General features: G+C 46.5%; 2 protein-coding genes across 2 annotated transcripts; both read right to left on the bottom strand.

Annotated features, from left to right (window-relative positions):
• Positions 1–4,133: 4,133 nt before the first annotated feature.
• On the bottom strand, positions 4,134–5,496 carry LOC136500338 (myb-related protein Zm38-like). The gene is made up of 2 exons (XM_066495673.1): positions 5,073–5,496; positions 4,134–4,985 (listed from the first exon to the last, which is right to left on the bottom strand). Exons 1-2 carry the CDS (start codon positions 5,333–5,335, stop codon positions 4,460–4,462), a joined length of 789 nt encoding a protein of 262 aa, XP_066351770.1. The 5' UTR covers positions 5,336–5,496; the 3' UTR covers positions 4,134–4,459.
• Positions 5,497–8,363: 2,867 nt separating this feature from the next.
• LOC136499181 (probable L-ascorbate peroxidase 4, peroxisomal) lies at positions 8,364–12,155 on the bottom strand. The gene is made up of 9 exons (XM_066494880.1): positions 11,845–12,155; positions 10,717–10,841; positions 10,065–10,114; positions 9,841–9,906; positions 9,719–9,767; positions 9,215–9,297; positions 9,064–9,143; positions 8,863–8,965; positions 8,364–8,752 (listed from the first exon to the last, which is right to left on the bottom strand). The coding sequence occupies exons 1-9, from the start codon at positions 11,955–11,957 to the stop codon at positions 8,552–8,554; spliced, it is 870 nt and encodes a 289-aa protein (XP_066350977.1). The 5' UTR covers positions 11,958–12,155; the 3' UTR covers positions 8,364–8,551.
• Between the last annotated feature and the right edge of the window lie 6,060 nt (positions 12,156–18,215).

Raw genomic sequence — 18,215 nt, 5'->3', positions numbered from 1 at the left:
CTATTGCAGAGGTAATGTGGGTACAAAAATTACTTGATGAGTTAGGTATTCCATATCCTTTGGCAGCATATTTATGGTGTGATAATCTTGGCGCAAAGTATCTATCGGCTAACCCTGTATTTCATGCACGCACCAAGCATATAAAGATCGATTTTCATTTTGTACGCGAACAAGTTACAGCAGAGCGCCTGGACATCAGATTCATCAGCACTACGGATCAAATCGCCGATGGCTTCACTAAGCCTCTTCTAGAGAAGCAAATGGTCATGTTCAGAGACAATCTCAACCTCGCTGATAAGTTGTGATTGAGGGGGATGTTAAGAATATCCAAAAGGATCACATGACCACAATATCTGGTTGATTGGTGATTGATTGATATCTCCTGAAGATTGGTTGTGCTCTCAGGCTTGGATTGCGAGTGAATGCAAGTATCACGGCTTCGGTTAGATATGATAGGTATCTCCTGATTGATGTAATCTTGTGATGTAATCTAGAGTTACCAAAGTAGTTAGTTTCTTCTTATTGTACAAGTTGTACCGCCACGCCAGGGGTTCTTCCTGACTATATTAACATGAATTCGTGAGTCTGAGCATCACGTTCCAACCATTTTCACCATGATCTTTGGGTTGGGGTCTCTGACGAATCCATCCAGCCGTGGAATAGAGAACAGTCAGCAAGATTAATAGGCAAAATAAAAGAGACAGAGGGAGAGAAAAAAAAAAGATGGCAACTGGCCAAGAAACAAATACCACACAGTCCTACTTGGGTAGTATTAATACTAAACAGGTTCTTTTATGATTACTGGGCTACACGGACAAGATCACTCAGCCCATCAATTTTTAAAACTTCATGTTGCATTGCAGGGGACGAACCAGTGGCTGAGTGCCAGTGGCTCAGTGCCATGCGCCACTGCAGACCATCCGTTGCACTCGCTAGCAACCAAGCAGCAGGCACCCACCCCCTCTTGGCGTTTGAGTAATCCCAGTAGCATGATTCCAGTAGCAACATACCACACTAGGCAATGCCTATTGTTATTGAAAATGGAAGGGACCAGTGGCGCTAGTGAAAAGAAGGGGAAAGAAACAGCGGCGGGAGTTCGTCAGCAGCCGAAATCGGCAACCACCGCTGCATAAACTAGTAGGATTAGCTATGCGGTTTAGGCGTTTAGCCAATAACTTAGAGGTGAAAGTTGCTCACCAATTTGGCAAGAGTCGGGCAGGTTCAGTGTAGCAGAATCCGGGTGAGCGAACGGAAGTGGAAACCACCATCCACAATTCCGGGGCTCGCAGATATCCATCGAGTAGCAGTAGCACACAGGAGAACATCAAGTGTGTTTTTTTAATGCATACGAGTAATGATCATAAAGTTGACGATCGACATGCAGCATGTTAGCTCGATCGTATTTGGTTTATAAGTCATAATTTATTAGTCAATAAATAATATTTTTTTCTCATACTAAATTAATAAACAGTACTTTTAGTCATGGTTTATAAACCAAACAAGTCCAAACGAACAGGGATGGAACACTCCATGTAATCATCGCCGTGCGCTCGTACGTCTGATTTCTGTCATTTTTTTTCCTAGAGTAGCACCTCCAATTTATATACTTGTTCCGATCCAAAATACAAATCGATTTATATCTATAATAAGTCCAAAATCCATTTCATTTGGTTAAAAGTCTATAAAGATATAGTATTATATTAAATGAAAGAGTTATATATTTTTTTATAAAAGTAATTTTGGTAATTGTTCAAACAATGACAAAAGGGCCTGTTCGGCCGTCTTTTTTTGCGGCTGTCGCTGCAGCTGCCTTGTACGTAGATTACTACCATACTAACAGCTGCTGTAGCAACAGCTGTAGTGAATCCAGCCTATCCGTATAGAATGTTTTAGATATCAACTCTCAAAGCTAATTTTTGAGTTAGGACAAATCTAGAAGATTTATGTTTTATATATTTGTGATTAAAGTTGGATAAGTTATAAAAAGTTAAAGGCACCTACCAGGAGTATGTTCTTCTAATTTCTATAGTATCAGCCATAATATAACATTTTTATTTTACAATAAATCAGCTTCAAAGTCGTAGAAGCCATCAGCCGCACGATCCAGATATCTCGCCTCAAAATCGCAGATGATAAGGAATCACGCATACGAGAGCTTGCAGGCTTTGGATTGGATTGCAGGATCGGTTTTCGCCTGCTCCAGCTCCAAAGGTCACGGGACGACAAGCACGCATGTCGGACAGCAAGGTTGCAGCGTCTTGTCGGCAATCCATCTGAACTGACGACAGGTGTCGACCCATCCGATCCGCCGCCAACCGCCTGCCCGATCCCCACCCCGCCTCATGCCCCGCCGGCCGCCACGAGCCCCCCAATCCTCCATCCATCCCCTTCCTTTCCTTATACAACTACGTTATGGTTTGAGGATTGTACTTGTGTACCCCCAGAAGAAAGAAAAATGGCAGCAGAACAGCGTGTCGATGCACCATCTCCCTCTGACTGCTTGCAGTTCGCCGCGTTGTAGCTCTTGGGCGCGTGGCATCATCCTGCAGTTCAGGCTTCAGCCCGTTTGTTCGTTCGTTCCGTGTCCTGAGTGCTCCGAAGCTTTAGGGCGCGTTTGGGACGTGTGGATTTTGCAAGAATCACATAAATTAGTTTGGTTTTATATAGAAATTAGTCCGATTTCATACTGTCATAGAGAAAACGCACGAATTTCATTATCAAATAATCCTCCAACGCCTGTCCGTCACTGCATTTACGGCGGCGACAGCGACGCAAAGCGGCGCGCGCCCCGCCCGCCCGCTCGGCCTCGAGCAGCGACCTGTGCCCGCCCGTTCGGTTCGGCCGCCCGAAGCCGCTGCTTTTCCTTATCGCTGCAGCTTTCTACTCTCACCGGCAACTTGCCACCGCTCGCCCGAAATGGTGGCGACCTCAGAAAGAGGAGACGCGCTCCTGCTGCTGGAGCTTCACCTCGCTAAACTGGTCCGTTGATCTTTCCTTTCGTCCCTCTTTTTCTCTCGTGCCCAATAGCAACGGGTCAGGGACACTTTTCTTTTTACCACTAGCAGAAAGCAAAGGATCCGGGAAGAAAGTGCTCTTGAGACCCAGGCCTTGTTTAGTTATCCTCAAAATTCCAAGTTTTTTCACTCTCTTTTCATCACATCAATTTTTAGCCGTTTGCATGGAGCATTAAATGTAGATAAAAAAAATAACTAATTACACAGTTTAGTTGAAAATCACGAGATGAATCTTTTAAGCTTAGTTGGTCCACGATTGGATAATATTTATCAAATAAGACGAAAGTGCTACTATTCATCGGGTTAAAATTTTTTTCAATCTAAACAAGGCCCCAGCAGAACAATTCTAGTATAGCAGGTCCAAGATCTTTTGCATGGCCGATAAACACAAGTGTCTTTGGGGGCAGTCCCAATGAAGAAAAAACCCACAATAGTTTCTACAAAAGCCGCTGTGCGGCGGCTTGGGCGACGATGGGGCGGCCTTCGCGGCGGCAAGCGCAGCAGTGGCGGCCGCGCCGGCAGGATAACTCGCTTCCCTGCGGCGGCGGCGGCTTGAGCGACGACGGAGTGGCGGCCTCGGCCTGCTGCACGGCGGCGCGGCCTGCACAGCGACGGCGGCTTGCACACTGGATCCAGAGGAAGGCGATGGAAACTAGCAGTTTCTCCCCAACACACTTTCTATCGTTTCTTCGTGCCTTGATCGACGTGAAGACGTCGTTCCTTGAGGAGGAAACGATTTCTCCATTCTATACCCTCTCTCCTCGATAACTTCTTGGCCACATGAGCGAATCGCTGAGCTGTCAGTGTAATTAAGAGAGATAGAAACTACTGTCAATACTTCATCGTGACTGCTCTTGGCGATCATGCAGGCTGTGTGCTCAGGTCAGCTAAGCTAAGCGCACCATGATTGGACGGCTAAATCTGGAAAACCAATGGCCAATGGGTAAGCAAAGCACATGCGACAGCGTATACAATCTGGAATGCTAACGGAGGGAGGTTCTGGTATTCAGAGAACAGAGCATACGCTCTGTATCGACTCTTGTTTTATATGTTCTCCACAAAACAGACGCTGAGGCTGAAAATTTACATGTACTACCTACCTGCTACTGCTAGCTAGCATCAGAGTATTATATGTGATTATTCCTGACATTCATTCAGGTAGCCAGGGGATTTTTTTTTATATACAAAATGGGAAGAGAAGAGAGCAGGGAGGAATTATTATTCTCTACCACTGTGCTCTCTGAGGTAGTAGTGAGTAGTGACACGAGCCACGAATCCTGCTCGCCGTCTTTACTCTCCTCCTCATCCTGCACTATCCTTCCTCCTACTAGAAACTGCTAACCAACTAGCGGACCCTACCCAAATCCAACAAGGCAAGAACCAAAGCAACAAAGGAGAAGAATTCGGCTGGCCATTTCGATCGAGCGTATGTATGGGCTTTCACTTCACTTCATCTCGAGGCCTCTGAAGTCGAGCATGCCGGCCCTGAGCCCCAAGAAGTTGTGCCTGTTGCTGCTGCTGCTGCAGCTGCACCCTGGCGCGCCCTTCTGGATGCCCAGGCTGCACCCGAAGCAGAGGCCCCCGCCGTGGCCGGCCTGCAGCACCTCCCGCTTGACGACGACGGCGGGCTTGAGGTCCAGCTCCTCGTCTTCCTCGTCCTCCTCCTGCTGTTGGCACGGCGGGCTGATGCAGAGGTCGAGGTTGAGGTCGGGGCACCTGGGAGCCTTGACGGCCGTCGCCTCCGCCTTGATCGGCTGATGCTGTGGCGCCTGCGCTGCTGCGGCGGCGGCGGCGTTGGGGTTGGGCTGGAACGAGATGGTGGTGACGGCGCCGGCGCCCGCGTCGGCGATGGGGCGGTGCGTGACGGGGTCGATGCCCCTGCCAAGCAGCTTCCGCCGGATGTGCGTGTTCCAGTAGTTCTTGATCTCGTTGTCCGTCCGCCCCGGGAGCCGCGCGGCGATGAGGGACCACCTGCAGGCAATTGATTGATAGGATCTTCAGCTTGGTTGGGTGGCGCCGATGAAGCCAGTGAGAGTACGGAGCAGAGGCGGCACGTACTTGTTCCCAAGGAGGCTGTGCAGCTTGATGATGAGGTCGTCCTCGTCGGCGGTGAAGTTGCCGCGTTTGAGGTTGGGGCGGAGGTAGTTGATCCAGCGGAGGCGGCAGCTCTTGCCGCAGCGCAGCAGGCCCGCCGCCTTGGGCAGGGACCGCCAGCACCCTTCGCCGTGCGCGCGGATGTAGGCCACCAGGCGGTCGTCCTCCTCCTTGGTCCACGCGCCCTTGTTCGTGTGCGCCTTCTCGCAGCACGGCGACCGCCCCATCGATCTGCTTACTGCTTCTCTTTCTCTTTCGCTTTGGCTTTGGCTTTGCTGTGTCGGAACCCGGAACGGGAGCGGGAGCGGCGAGCGGCGGGTGGCGGCTGGGCTGGGCACGGCACGGCAGGGGAGCGAGCTCCGCGATTGGATTGGAGAAGTCAGGCAGCGGGTGGGCGGGGGCGCGGGGTTTTATAGGCGGTTGGTTGGCAGCGGCGAGAAATGGGATATGAGGGGGGAGGAAAGGAAGTTGGTGGGTGGGCAGCGTTGGGTTGGGTTGGGTTGGGTTGGGTTGCTGGGCCTGGGCGCCTGGCGGTGTGGGTTGACGGGACGGGACGGAAACGGCCCGACGACCCCACCCGCGTTTAGCACGGGCTACAAACACGTGGTTGATTGATATACACCTGATCTCACCAGCGATTAGTCGATCGCTTTGATTTGCCCTGTCAGGCTGTCACGGATGGGATAGTGCTGTCGGAGGCGTTATAAACGTTGCTAGGTGCAGTGGCTGTAATAAATATATGTTATACTAATGTGGGTGTCCACGCTTCGTGTGGAAAGTAGGTGGAAAAAAAAATGAAATTTTTTTTATTGAGCTGACCCTGTTTCTTTTTCGGGGAAAAAAACTTATCGGTTTGGTAGTGTTCATCCGTTACCGGTAGTGCTGTACACGCTGGTTGAACAGTAACACACCCGGTACTGCCGGTACTGTTGATCTACAGCGATCTAGGTCTGTAAAACGTGGATAAACAGTGCGCGATGATGTGAAAGGCCTCAAATTTAAAGTTGTTATATAGATAAGCAAATCAGACTTTGAATTCGAGTTTCTAAACTGGCAATACTGTGGCACATGCATGTGGTATTGTATGGAAGGTGACTAGGTTGATCATCTGTTAATTTTGGTCAGCGCCCAATTTTAAAAAGGCGCTCCGATCCGATCCGGCGAATCCTCTCTCTTTTCGTTCGTTATTACGGGGGTTTCACCAAACCCTGGGCCTCCTTAATTCCTCGCGCTAATTCTAGTCTTTCATTCTATCAAAAAAAAAATTCTAGTCTTCCAGGTCTTCGTTGCGCAACAACGTGCTGGTGCAGATACCAGCCTGTTCGGTTGGCTGATTCGTATCGTCGTTGGTTCGTGAAAAAGTACCGCTGGATGGTTTGTGTGAGAGAAAAATACTGTTTCGGTTGAAAATTTACGATCGTTTACGACAAGCTACAGCCAAACGAACAGGCTGTGCTGGTTCCTCTTTTGATCTGCCTGCAAATGCATGCTGGGTAGGCCAGCGGCAGCGCTGATTGTGGTCAGTAGAACTGGAATTCTTGTTGCAGCAGCTCACGGAAATCTTCTGCCGTGACTCTCTTCAGTCTTCGACGTGTTCACGTGTATGATGTACAGTAGTTGTTATATGTATCTAGGAACGGAACACGCAGCACCTTGTTTTGTGTGGATATTGTTGTGCGTTGCAAACCACTACTCATCCGTGGTGGTAGGTCTGGACGTCTGGTCCTGCCATGTGCCGTCCGATCCTACTGCCTACCAAACACATTCTGGGTGATGGTTTCATGCGTGGTGGTAGGGCTGGACGTCTGGTCCTCGCCTCATCCGTGGCTAGCTTCAAACTCCAATCAGCCAGCCAGCAGTTCAGTGTGCATTCATCATCCACGCATTCCGATTTCCAAGCAATGACCGTGAATTCAGCCTCACGATTTGTATTCCTGGTGATGGAATTTTCAAGAGTTAGGTGGTCGTCGTGCCACGGGCAGTGCATGATACAACAAAGTTGATGCGCGCCGGGCGCGGTGAACTGGGGGGGTCCGTGTCACTGTCGTCATATATGTCCTCACACTGACTAAACGTGTGCCTTTTGTCTGTTTGCCGTCCTTGACCTTGCATCCTAATTTAATACAGGAGGCTAGTATGCTTTTAGGTGGTTTGTTACAAACAGAACCTAATCCGGAGAGTCAACGTACACAAACGTGACTGGATATATTTATGTATGTACTACTTTAGAGAGCTGCCAGCTAGCAGCATATATATCGCCGCCAGTTTCAGGTTGATCCAGGTAGGCACGGGCGGATGTTTGGAATGGTAGACAGACACTGATCAGGTTGGTGAACTCCAGCGTCATAATGGGGGAATACTGCAGCGGGACGTTGCCCTCATTCGCACGTGTCGGGTGTCGTCGTTGGTGCACCCACTCCCAAACCAACTCCGCATGCTTGCGGCTAGTAGTTTACGGTGGACGGAACAAATCGTCGGGTATCATACACGACACACACGGTACTAGTTTGTAGTATCAGCTGCGTACCTCCCTTTCGGTTTGCATCATGCGACCGGGACTCCAAGTGTATAAAACACGGGCAGCCTTCTCGACGTGGTATATATGGCGTGCGTGCGTGACAGTTTACGTCTTGCTTGGTTTTGTTTATGCTCGAGAAATGTATCCTTCCTTCCTTCCAGGCATGTTAATCCAATCCGCCTTTGGTTAGTCTATGCGTACCAAATGCTCCGCACTGGTCGCTGTCCGATGATGCCCGTGGCCGTTTGCGGCGGATTTGCTGCTTGTGAATTTGCAGCTCTGAAACGGCCAGGTGCTGCCTGCTAAAATCCGTTACAGCCGGGGGTGGGCAGCGTCTTCGGTCTTCACACAAACGCTTTCGATTTCTCGTACGATCCACTCACCGCATCTTCCTGCTTTCACTCCGTTTTGATTCGGTTCGGTTCCGCATATTCCTGCTTCACCACACTACTCGGCCCGCTCGCTGGTTGATTTTTGAGCTGGTTGGTGCTGGTTTATTGTGAGAGGAAAACACTGTTGGCTGACTGGTTTGAGCTGGCTGAAACCAACAAGCGAACAGGGCACCAGGTTTAATTAAACCATTTAAACATTAAAAAAAATAAAACCATTTTCTACACGGTATGCCTCAACCACGAAAATGCGACAGAGCCAAAACGCAATTCCTATGTCGACACATCACTGTCAATTTCCACATAAGTTCGAAGTGCAACCGATGCATAGATCACACAGAATGCAGATACTTTCAATAGTAGGCTATGCCATCTCCATATCATTGTGACTCATGGATCCAGTGTAAACATGAAGGGGATGTTCTGTTCGCAAGGTTTACGAAACATTTTCCGAGTACCTCATTTCGATGATCCTGTTATTCAATCTCCATACTTGCTAAAACAACCCATAACCATGTGGCGAAGAACTTTGCCATCTACTTGGCCTTCTTGGAAGCCTCGTACAAGTAGCCAGCAATAACTACGGCTGCAGCAACCGCTACCCCAAAGGCACTCTGTGCAAGCACAGCACCGGTTGGAAGGTCTGATTTGGCTGATGCTGTGCTGCGAGGCGTGAAGCCAAGCTCAGAGAGTTTCTTGTGTGATTCAGCGTAGTCCTTGAAGAAGGCATCTTCATCCTGCAGTATGAACAAAGACATGGTTCTGAATCAGTGGATCTGAAGCTTGTATAACCAAACAAGGTGCTAAAGTGTGCTGTGCATAGGATAACTTATAAAGTCCTATTCACCTTTGCATAAAGCTCCACATAGCGCCTAAACTCAGGATCTGATAACAGTGCCTTATCAGTTGGGAGCTTTAAAAGCCCCTCAGATTCCTCACTCAACAGCTCACTGCAGTAACATAATAAATTAATCGACAACACACTCGTTAACCATATGGAATCTAGTCTTCAAACCAAGTAGAAATTCTGACTTTAAGTTCAACTCACAGAAAGTACGAGTTATCAAACTTAAGAGGCTCCTTTGTCCAGGCACCTTCGAATCCAGACCTCTCAGGATGAGCCCTTCCCTAAAAGAACAAAGGTATTAAGATCAGCTTATGAACAAATTAGTACTCCTTCAGAGACTATAACAATTTACCAGAGTATGCCCCCCTGACAGAGCTACAATATCTTTGTCAGATAAGCCCATTCGATAAAAGATGTCCCTCAGATGTGGTGCACCTATTCATGCAAAGAAGCCAAAAAATCAAGAGATGTACATTAGCAACAGATATGATATGATCAAATAATAAGTACAGAATAACAGCAAACCATCAGGATAAAAATTACCAAAGCTGGATACAGACACATGTTGCATATAGTACTAGTTATATGGAGAAATGAAGGAACAGCTCCTAATAGAAAATGATATCTATGTTGTTTAACAAAACTTCAGGTAAGAAATCCATGCAGCAACCATAGAGGCCAGATACGCATAAAAGTTTGATGCTGAGAAGCAACAAGAAGAGGTTTTACTACGTTCAAAAAAACAAGAAGGTTTCACACATAAATTACACAAGTACCATCCTTCCGTCTCTCCCTCTCAAACTTCCAGAATAATCACGTTAACCACCACACAAGTATAGCCCAAGGTAGTAAATACCTTTCTTAGCATCCGGCAGACGACCTTCACGGGGGCACACTGACGAATCCTGATTAATGTCAACCAGTTAAAGAGTGAACATCAGCAAAGGTGAATCCAAACATGGAGTTTTTTTTACATACACGTCTGCCAGGAACAAACTCAACAGTTGGCCCCCCGGTTACTTCAACTGCAACCACTCCAGCAAGCTGTTTATAAATTCCTAGCAGGTTAGTATTTAATTTTATACTGAATTGAGAGTTTCACCCTTCCCAACAGGCCAACAGGATAAAAAAGCCCAATCACAACAGGGTTAAAAAATCCGGACATCCTATAGAAGAGCAAATTTAAGGTGATCCCAAATTACCTGATAAAGGTCTGCATATGTTATCTTTGGATTCTTTGCTTTGATAGGCTCTAGAGGAAAACAAAAGACAACTGAATAAGCAATAGTAATGATTTCATTTATTTCAGCAGCGAAGAAATACAGAAGGAAACAAGAAATACAAATTACCATCATTCCACATGGAGTACGATTTACAAACAAATAAAGTAGCATTCTCATAAACTGCAGTTGCTCTGACTAAGACACCTTGTGGTTTTACATTTAAGGCTTTATATAAGTATAATACAGGTAACCATTGTCATGAGTACATAATCTAACTACATGTCTGAATGACAGGTCATAGACCTACAAACTAATAGTTCTGACCAAGTAGATGTTTATGGGAGGACTTCTTCTCTAAGCAGCTAAAAGCATACTATATAATTTTCTCAATTTATCATCCCAGAATAATTGACATGAAAATCCAATATTTTGTTATCTGACCTTGAAGATAGCAGAAAACCCACAGCCACAGAAAAGGAGTTCCAGTTTATCAGAAAGAAACTAGAAAAAAGGTGCAAATTGATTTCTTTGAAATCCTCATTCAAGTAGATCATACTTAATTTATAGGTTGATATAATAATAATACTCTTGGATAGGCATCCAGTAAGTATTGAGTATAAACAATGCATACCAAGGAGATCGATAGCAATCTTTAAACCAGCATTTGAACCATGGGTGTACTCTTCCTCATATCTAATCGAACCATTTGCTCCACCGGTTTTTGTGTTCACGTCATAAGTTCCAGCATCATGCCATCTGCAAGGGAGAGCAAATAAATCTTCAGTGTTTGAATGACAGGAAGAATGGTGTAAGCTCAATCCATATTAAGCAGAATACATTCCTGGATGAATCCTACAGAAAATGGAGGCCAAATTGGTGTGGTTTAACTGGTTATCAGATCAGCGGCATAAAGAGGAACCCAATGTATCTAAAAATACAAAACGGCAACTCCAACGTGTAAACTAGTCGCCATATCAGTTGGAGTGGCCCTCTACAAAATTGTGCTCTACTGGAGCTTCTCATAAGCTGTTACTAAGTGAGCACCATATACTTTCTTCTATTAGTGAATAAAACACTTTCTCCTAAGTCCTAACTCATACAGGAATACAGATGTACCCTACCCACCTCTCAGCAATTCCACAGTCCACATAATGACAAGAGTAAAGTAAAGGTAATCCCAGTTGAGCTAGAACAGGTATCCTGTCTGAGGTTTCCGTGATCACTCTATGGAATTGAGAAACACGGTTGTTACAGTGGCAGCGCTACTGTAATAAACGGATTGAGCTATGGTTGTGATTTGACTGAGGGCTCTATCTTAGCAATTCTAACAAGATTAATCAACGGAACCAGATGTGAAATTAACTCGAAATTCATCACCCCCTACTCTTCGGTTGTCAGTGCGACAGCCGCGGCAAGGAAACTAAGATTAGGATGCGCTTAACGATAGGGCACGCGAACGCACACGCACACGCACACGCAGGCAAGGTGCTCGACAAATTGCCTCGCCAAAAAGCCAAACCAAATCAGACGAAGCCACGACTAGGCACGGAACCAGGACAGTGAGCTCAACCGTGAAGCACGAGAGAGCAGCAAGCAAGCACGCCACAGAATAGGCTACTAAGTCAGCAAGGGTTCAACAGCCCAGGAATCCCCATGCCAATCAGAGGCAACAGGGCCGCGAAAAAAAAAAATCAGCAGTAGTTGGGGGGTCCGGGGGAGTATACGAGTGCGCGAGGAGGTGAGTGATTGGCGCACGTACGCAAGGCGGAGCATGATCGGGGCGCATCCCTTGTTGGAGATGAGGGCGCGGAGGTGGCGGCGCGCCCTGTCAACCTGGCGCAGGTACTCGGCGTCGACCACGGGAGCCGCCATCGCCGGCGCCTCAGCCGCGGAGCCCTGTAGATCGGAGAGCCGGTGGGGAAGCGTGGGCGGAGCGGAGGCGTGTGGGGGGCGACTGCTGACTGACTGCCGAGCTGCGCAGTGGGGATGGGAAGGGGAGGAGGCGACAACTGACAAGTCGAGGAAGATAACGCGAGCGACGGATTCGATTGGCCTTGAATTGCCGGCGCCACGCCAAGCCAACGAACCACCCGCTTGGTCTGCATCTGCTCGCCTCGTCTCGCCCGCGCCGCACCCGCACCCCACCCGCACCCGCACCCGGGACAGTTACGGCTACCGGTGGCTCAGTCAGCCCGCGTGCATGGAATGTGGGACCGTCAACGAGTGGGGCCAGTTGTCATAAGACTTGTTGCGTTTATTTCAGAAAAAAGTCCACGTTACCCCTCAAATTTAGGGAAGTCCGTTTTTTCTCTCTAAACTCTAAAACCGAGCAAAACATCTCCCTCAACTTTTGAAACGGTTCATTTACCTCTTTGGCCCTGTTATACGCAGTTTTGAAGGCTTTTTTTGTCCTTTTCTTTTTTATTTATTTCAGCTAAATCTTTGAAAAATCATAGTAAATTATAGAAAAATCATAAAATAGGAAATCTAATTTCGTTGGACTCCACATGAGTAGATCTACACAGTAAATATATGATATGGTTTGCTTTAGTACAAAGTTTTTGTTGTGTCTTTAGATTTATGTTTTTCTGTAATTAATTAGAATAATTCATAACTGCAGTTTCTATGGTCCAATTGTGATGAAATTTTTATAGTAGGCTAATTATTGTATGATTGAACTGTAGTAAAAATTTCATACTCATTGGATCATGTATAGCTTAGTTATAGATTTATTTATATTTAACAAGCATAAACCTAAATAAAATTTATAACTAAGTTATACATGATCCAATGAGTATGAAATTTTTACTACAGTTTAAGCATACAATAATTAGCTCACCATAAAAATTTCACCACAATTGGACCATAGAAACTGTAGCTATGAATTATTCCATTTAATTACAGAAAAAGAATAGATCTAAAGCTACAACAAAAACTTTGAACTAAAGTATATCATATTATATGTTAACTGTGTAGATCTACTCATGTGGAGTCCAACGAGATCATATTTTCTATTTTATGATTTTTCTATGATTTATTATGATTTTTCAAAGATTTAGCTAAAATAAATAAAAAATAAAAAAGACAAAACCGTCTTTAAAATCGCTTATAACCGGGCCAGGGAGGTAAGATGAACTATTTTAAAAGTTTAGGGAGGCATTTTATCCGGTTTTGAAGTTTTTGGGAAAAACAGACTATCGTGAAAGTTGATGAGGTAACGTGGACTTTTTTTTCTTTATTTCGGTGTCACCTGTTCCTTCTTGTTTTCGTCGCTAAACCCGGCCGTGCTGAATGCGTGTTTATTCAGGTCCAGAATTCGGCCTAGCGACGGCTATCGTGACAGGCCAATCAAATGCAACCGGGCCTTTTTTTTTCTTTTATTACTACGAAGTACATTCAAATCGGCAGTCGGCAGGCTTAGGGCAGCTCCAATGTTTATTTCCCTAAAAAAAAGCTCCAATGTTTATTTTCTTAGCAAGGGTCAAGCTGGAACATATCACATATTGTTCTACTAGCAAATATTCTAATGTATAAACTTAATAGCATATATTGGCCCTGTTTGCTTCTCTTATAATCCGTACTTTTCAGCTTATTTTTTCAGTTGAAACAGTGTTTTTCTCTCACAACAAATCAGCCGAAACAGTGTTTCGGCTTGTTTTTTCAGCGAAGCGAACGGGGCCATTGTAGTTGTGTTTGGTTGTTCTGAGATGTGTGTTTTTTTTTGCTAAAAAGCATAATGCTAATCAAACAAGTAGAACATGAAGCCGTTTTCTAGAAGGCGTTTAGCACCTTAGACTAGGCTCTGTTCGCTTGAAGTACTTCAGCAGTACTTTTTAACGAACGAACAACATTTTCTTTTCACAACAAATCAGCATAAGCCATAGAAATAGTGAGATGTTTCATGGTTGTTTCAAGAGATATACAGAGGGTGGTAGGTTTTATAGTTGATTCAATAAAACAACTTACAACTTTTTACAGTATATAGGTCACAACAATTTTTCCCTAGTCCAGAGCTAAACCAAACGAACCCTAGAGTGGACTCAACATATAATAAAAATATGCATCTTCTTAGCTTTCCCCCAACTAAATACTCACGTTTGTTTCGTTCATTTTTTTATTCTTTATACCTGTGCTCAAATAAGCAACCGGTTTCAGCGACGCTAAGCTAGCACCATTGCTCCAATATATGACATATCTTACTCATTTCTCTATCTTGTATAGCTGTATGCACCTCCTTAGTACAAACATCGAAGCCGCCCTTAGAGCCACGACAGGTGTGAGTCACTTAAAAAATGTCATTTAAATTTTGTCGTAAGTAAGACTCATGATTTTGATGAGCTTTTTTTAGAATGCACCAATATCAGTAAAATTATATTCTCTTTTTTAAAACCATATTGAATTATGTTTTGATACTACATTTATTGATATTGTAGACCTCGATATATCAAAAAAGATGAACAAGTTGTTTTAGAAGAAATTGTTTCATAATGAAAAAGTTGTTTTAGAATAAAAAATCATAATGGAATATTTTTTTGCTCCAAAAAATTGTTTAGGTGGTATGAAATATTTCTCATAATACATGTATAAATAAATAAATGTTGAAAGAAAACAGTTGTCGGCACGAAAACGTGTCGTGTCGGCATACAGCAAGCCAGAAGGGTCTGCTCGATGGAGCTCGAGATCCGCCTGGCTTCAACGCAGGGATAATCGATCCTGCGTATTCCTCCCGAGACATGTTAGTCAATTTGACCCTGCAATTGACAATGAGAAAAAAAGTTTATCAGTAATTTAAGGTGGAACGTGCCGGTCTGTGTCGACGAAATATGGTCGGCAGTCTACCTAGGGGTATGCCCAAGGTAGTAGATTATCGGCAGACAGATGCGCAAGCCCCAAACAAGACGGTGACGCAAGACAGACACGAGGTTTTATCCAGGTTCGGCCGCCAAGAAGGCGTAATACCTACGTCCTGCGTCTGATTTGTATTGCTGTATGTCAATGAGAGATGTTTTTTAGAGGGGTCCCCTGCCCGCCTTATATAGTCCGGGGGGCAGGGTTACAGATCTGGAAACTAATCCTAGTCAGTTACAATTGCCATATGTGGCCGGATAAGGATTCCTATTCTAACCGACCAGGATCCTGCTTGGTCGCCAAATCCGTCTTGATTCCTTGTGCGGGACTCCGATCAGGTTAACTGGGCCGCACGTCGTCTTTCGGGTGGACTGAACCCATCGATCCGGGCCAGCCCAAGCTTAGCCGTAAGGGTATAGGGGTTAATACTCCTACAGCTAGTCCCCGAGCATCATGTATTATGCTGCGACACGCCATTTTAACCTTCTCCGACAAGCGAGGCTTGAATCCTTGACGCCTCCGACCACCGTCATCACCGGAGAAGTAGGTTATCCAAAGAATGTATGGTGCTCTTAAGAAAAAAGAAAAAGATTTCTGTCCCGAGAAGTGTGCCCACTTGTATTTCTGAAAAGAAATGTAAGTGGTCTTGAAGCATGACGTCTTTGATCATCAGAAGCGTATGGGTCGAAAAACAAACACATTCACCGCAAGGTGAAGTGTGCCCACTTAGTCCCCGAGCCTGGTAGTAGGTGACGTAGGCACGTGGTGCCAGGGTCTAAAAAGAATTCATAGTTTAGTTGAAAACCGAATTGCCGTACAGGCAAAACATGATGCACCGGCAGGTGCATCGTACCGACGTAGTCCCCGAGCTTGCTGGAAGGCAAAGTATGAGCCTTGTAGCAAGGTCTAAAGAAATGTCTCTTAACTGTATGTGAGTACGAATCACATGTAGCCAAGGAGAACCATTATTCAAGCAGTGGTCGGGGCAGTCCCCGAGCATATTAATAATCCTTATAATCATTCAAAGCACAGGGGTCGATTTAAACAAACACATTCACCGCAAGGTGAAGTGTGCCCACTTAGTCCCCGAGCCTAGTGGTAGGTGACGCAGGCACGTGGTGCTAGGGTCTCCGTAGTCCCGAGTTTGCTGGAAGGCAAAGTATGAACCTTGTAGCAAGATCCAAATAAATGTCTCTCAACTGTATGTGAGTACAAATCACATGTAGCCGAGGAGAGCAAAACTATAAGAAGTGGTCGGGAGAGTACCCGAGCACAGCGGTGGTCACAGCAGTTTCTGAATATGGTAATAGTCGGAGCAGTCCCTGGGCACGGCCGTGGTCGGAGCAGTCCCTGAACACAAAAGTGGTCTAGGCAGTGTCCAAGCACAGTAGTGGTCTGGGCAATCCCCGAGCACAGTAGTGGTCTGGGCAGTTCCTGAGCACAGTAGTGGCCAGGGCAAATCCACGATCACTTGCGCTGCTTGTACTATTATTTGGTATAATTATTTTTCTCTATTCTCTGCCAAGTCCAATCTGACACGCCTGGTCAAAAAAGCAAATAGGTATAGTACATCATTCTGTCTTCCCCCTTTTTTTTCTGGCAAACAGTCGGTTGACACCTGTATTGAGGTGTGTCAGTGTGGGCCCTCTTATACCATCAACGAAGAGGCGCGTACACTGTTAACAAAGGAGCGCGTTTATTGGCATAGATCTCGAGGTGGTGTGAACATCCGTCCGTCGCGCGTGCGCACGTCTCCCAAGAAACTCAGGCGGACGAAACGACGGTACTCTTTGTTATTTATAATATAGATCTGGCAAGTTACTGTCACCGTTCCCCATCGTCATTCGCCGCCGCCACCTTCGTCTTCCTCTTGCCAAACCCTATTCCTCCGATAAACATCGCCAAATCCCCTTGCCACCACATCCACCCCCCTAGAAAGGACAGAGTAATGGCGAGGAGAGACGCCCAGAAGAAAGGCGGAATCATGGCGAAGGAGTGGTGGAAGTCTCGGAGCAACGAGCAAACCATCGAAGACCTCATCGCCATGGGGGTGCTCCACAACAAAGCCCTCGCTGGATGGCGCGCACCGGAAGGAGAAAGCTTCCCCGATCCACAACCAGGTGAGATCGTGGTTTTCGAAGATTTCTTCAAACGGGGTTTTGGGATTCCAGTGCACCCTTTCCTTCAGGGTCTCTACTTGTACTACGAGATTGGGATTTGCAATCTGCATCCCAACTCGATTCTTCTCGTCTCTACCTTCATCCATCTCTGCGAGGCGTATGGTGGCTTCCAGCCCCATTTCGACCTCTTTCGCCACCTGTTCTGTCTTCGGAAAAAAGGGAGCGGTGGCTCGAAGATCGCCGGAGGCGTCTACCTGAACCTGAGTGATGGCATGAAGGCCCAATACCTGCACTGTCCCTGGAACACCTCATTGGACGAGTGGTACAAGAAATGGTTCTACATCCGTGAAGAGCCGAACACCATCACTCTGTGCGACGTGGGGCTAATTCCAGAGAAGAAAAATAGCTGGTCGGAGAAGCCCGAGAACTTGGAACAGATCGCCGAACTGCTCGGGATGATCCCGTGGGGAAGGCTTGATGGCCCGAGCATGGTCGGCAACTTCATTAGCCGACGAATTCAGCCATGCCAGAAAAGGATTCATCCTGGCTTCGAGTACCAAGGGGGCGCGGATTCGACAAGGACTAGGAAAGAGCCGCTCGACAAGACAGAGATCAAGGCCAGGATTGGAGAGCTGTTCAATCTGGCCGATCCCAATTATGTTGCACTGAACGCCATCGAGCACGCCTTCAAGCTAGCTCGACCTCCCCCAAAGGTAAATGACGCCTCCTTTTAACTGTAGAGTCATGTTGTATCAAGAAAATAACTGTCTTTTCCTTCATTTTGTGTCTCAGTGTAATGGCTGTGACCGGGCAGGAGTGTTCGTGTCGCCTCCCCCTGGTGTAGAATGGCTGCAAGCTACCGGCCTAGCCGCCCAGACCAGCGCCAGGACCGACGACGTTCACTGGGCGGTACTCGAGACCATAGAGGACGCCTTGACCAGAGCCGCTGGCAAGCGTCCGGCTGCCAGCAAACGACGTCAAGCCATCTTCCCCCTGTCGAACGACGAAGCAGAGGATGCGGACATCTTCCGGCTCGTCCCTCGAAAGAGGAGAAGGCAGGTGGGACCGATGGAGCAGGGTGTCTCCTCTGGGCCAGCAGTGGTCACAGCACCGCCCATTGCAACATAGAGGACAGACGAAGGAAACATGCCGCATCATACTC

Source organism: Miscanthus floridulus, chromosome 13 (genome assembly GCF_019320115.1).
Source record: "Miscanthus floridulus cultivar M001 chromosome 13, ASM1932011v1, whole genome shotgun sequence".
Taxonomy (NCBI): Eukaryota; Viridiplantae; Streptophyta; class Magnoliopsida; order Poales; family Poaceae; genus Miscanthus; species Miscanthus floridulus.
This window is presented reverse-complemented; position numbering and strand designations above follow the sequence as displayed.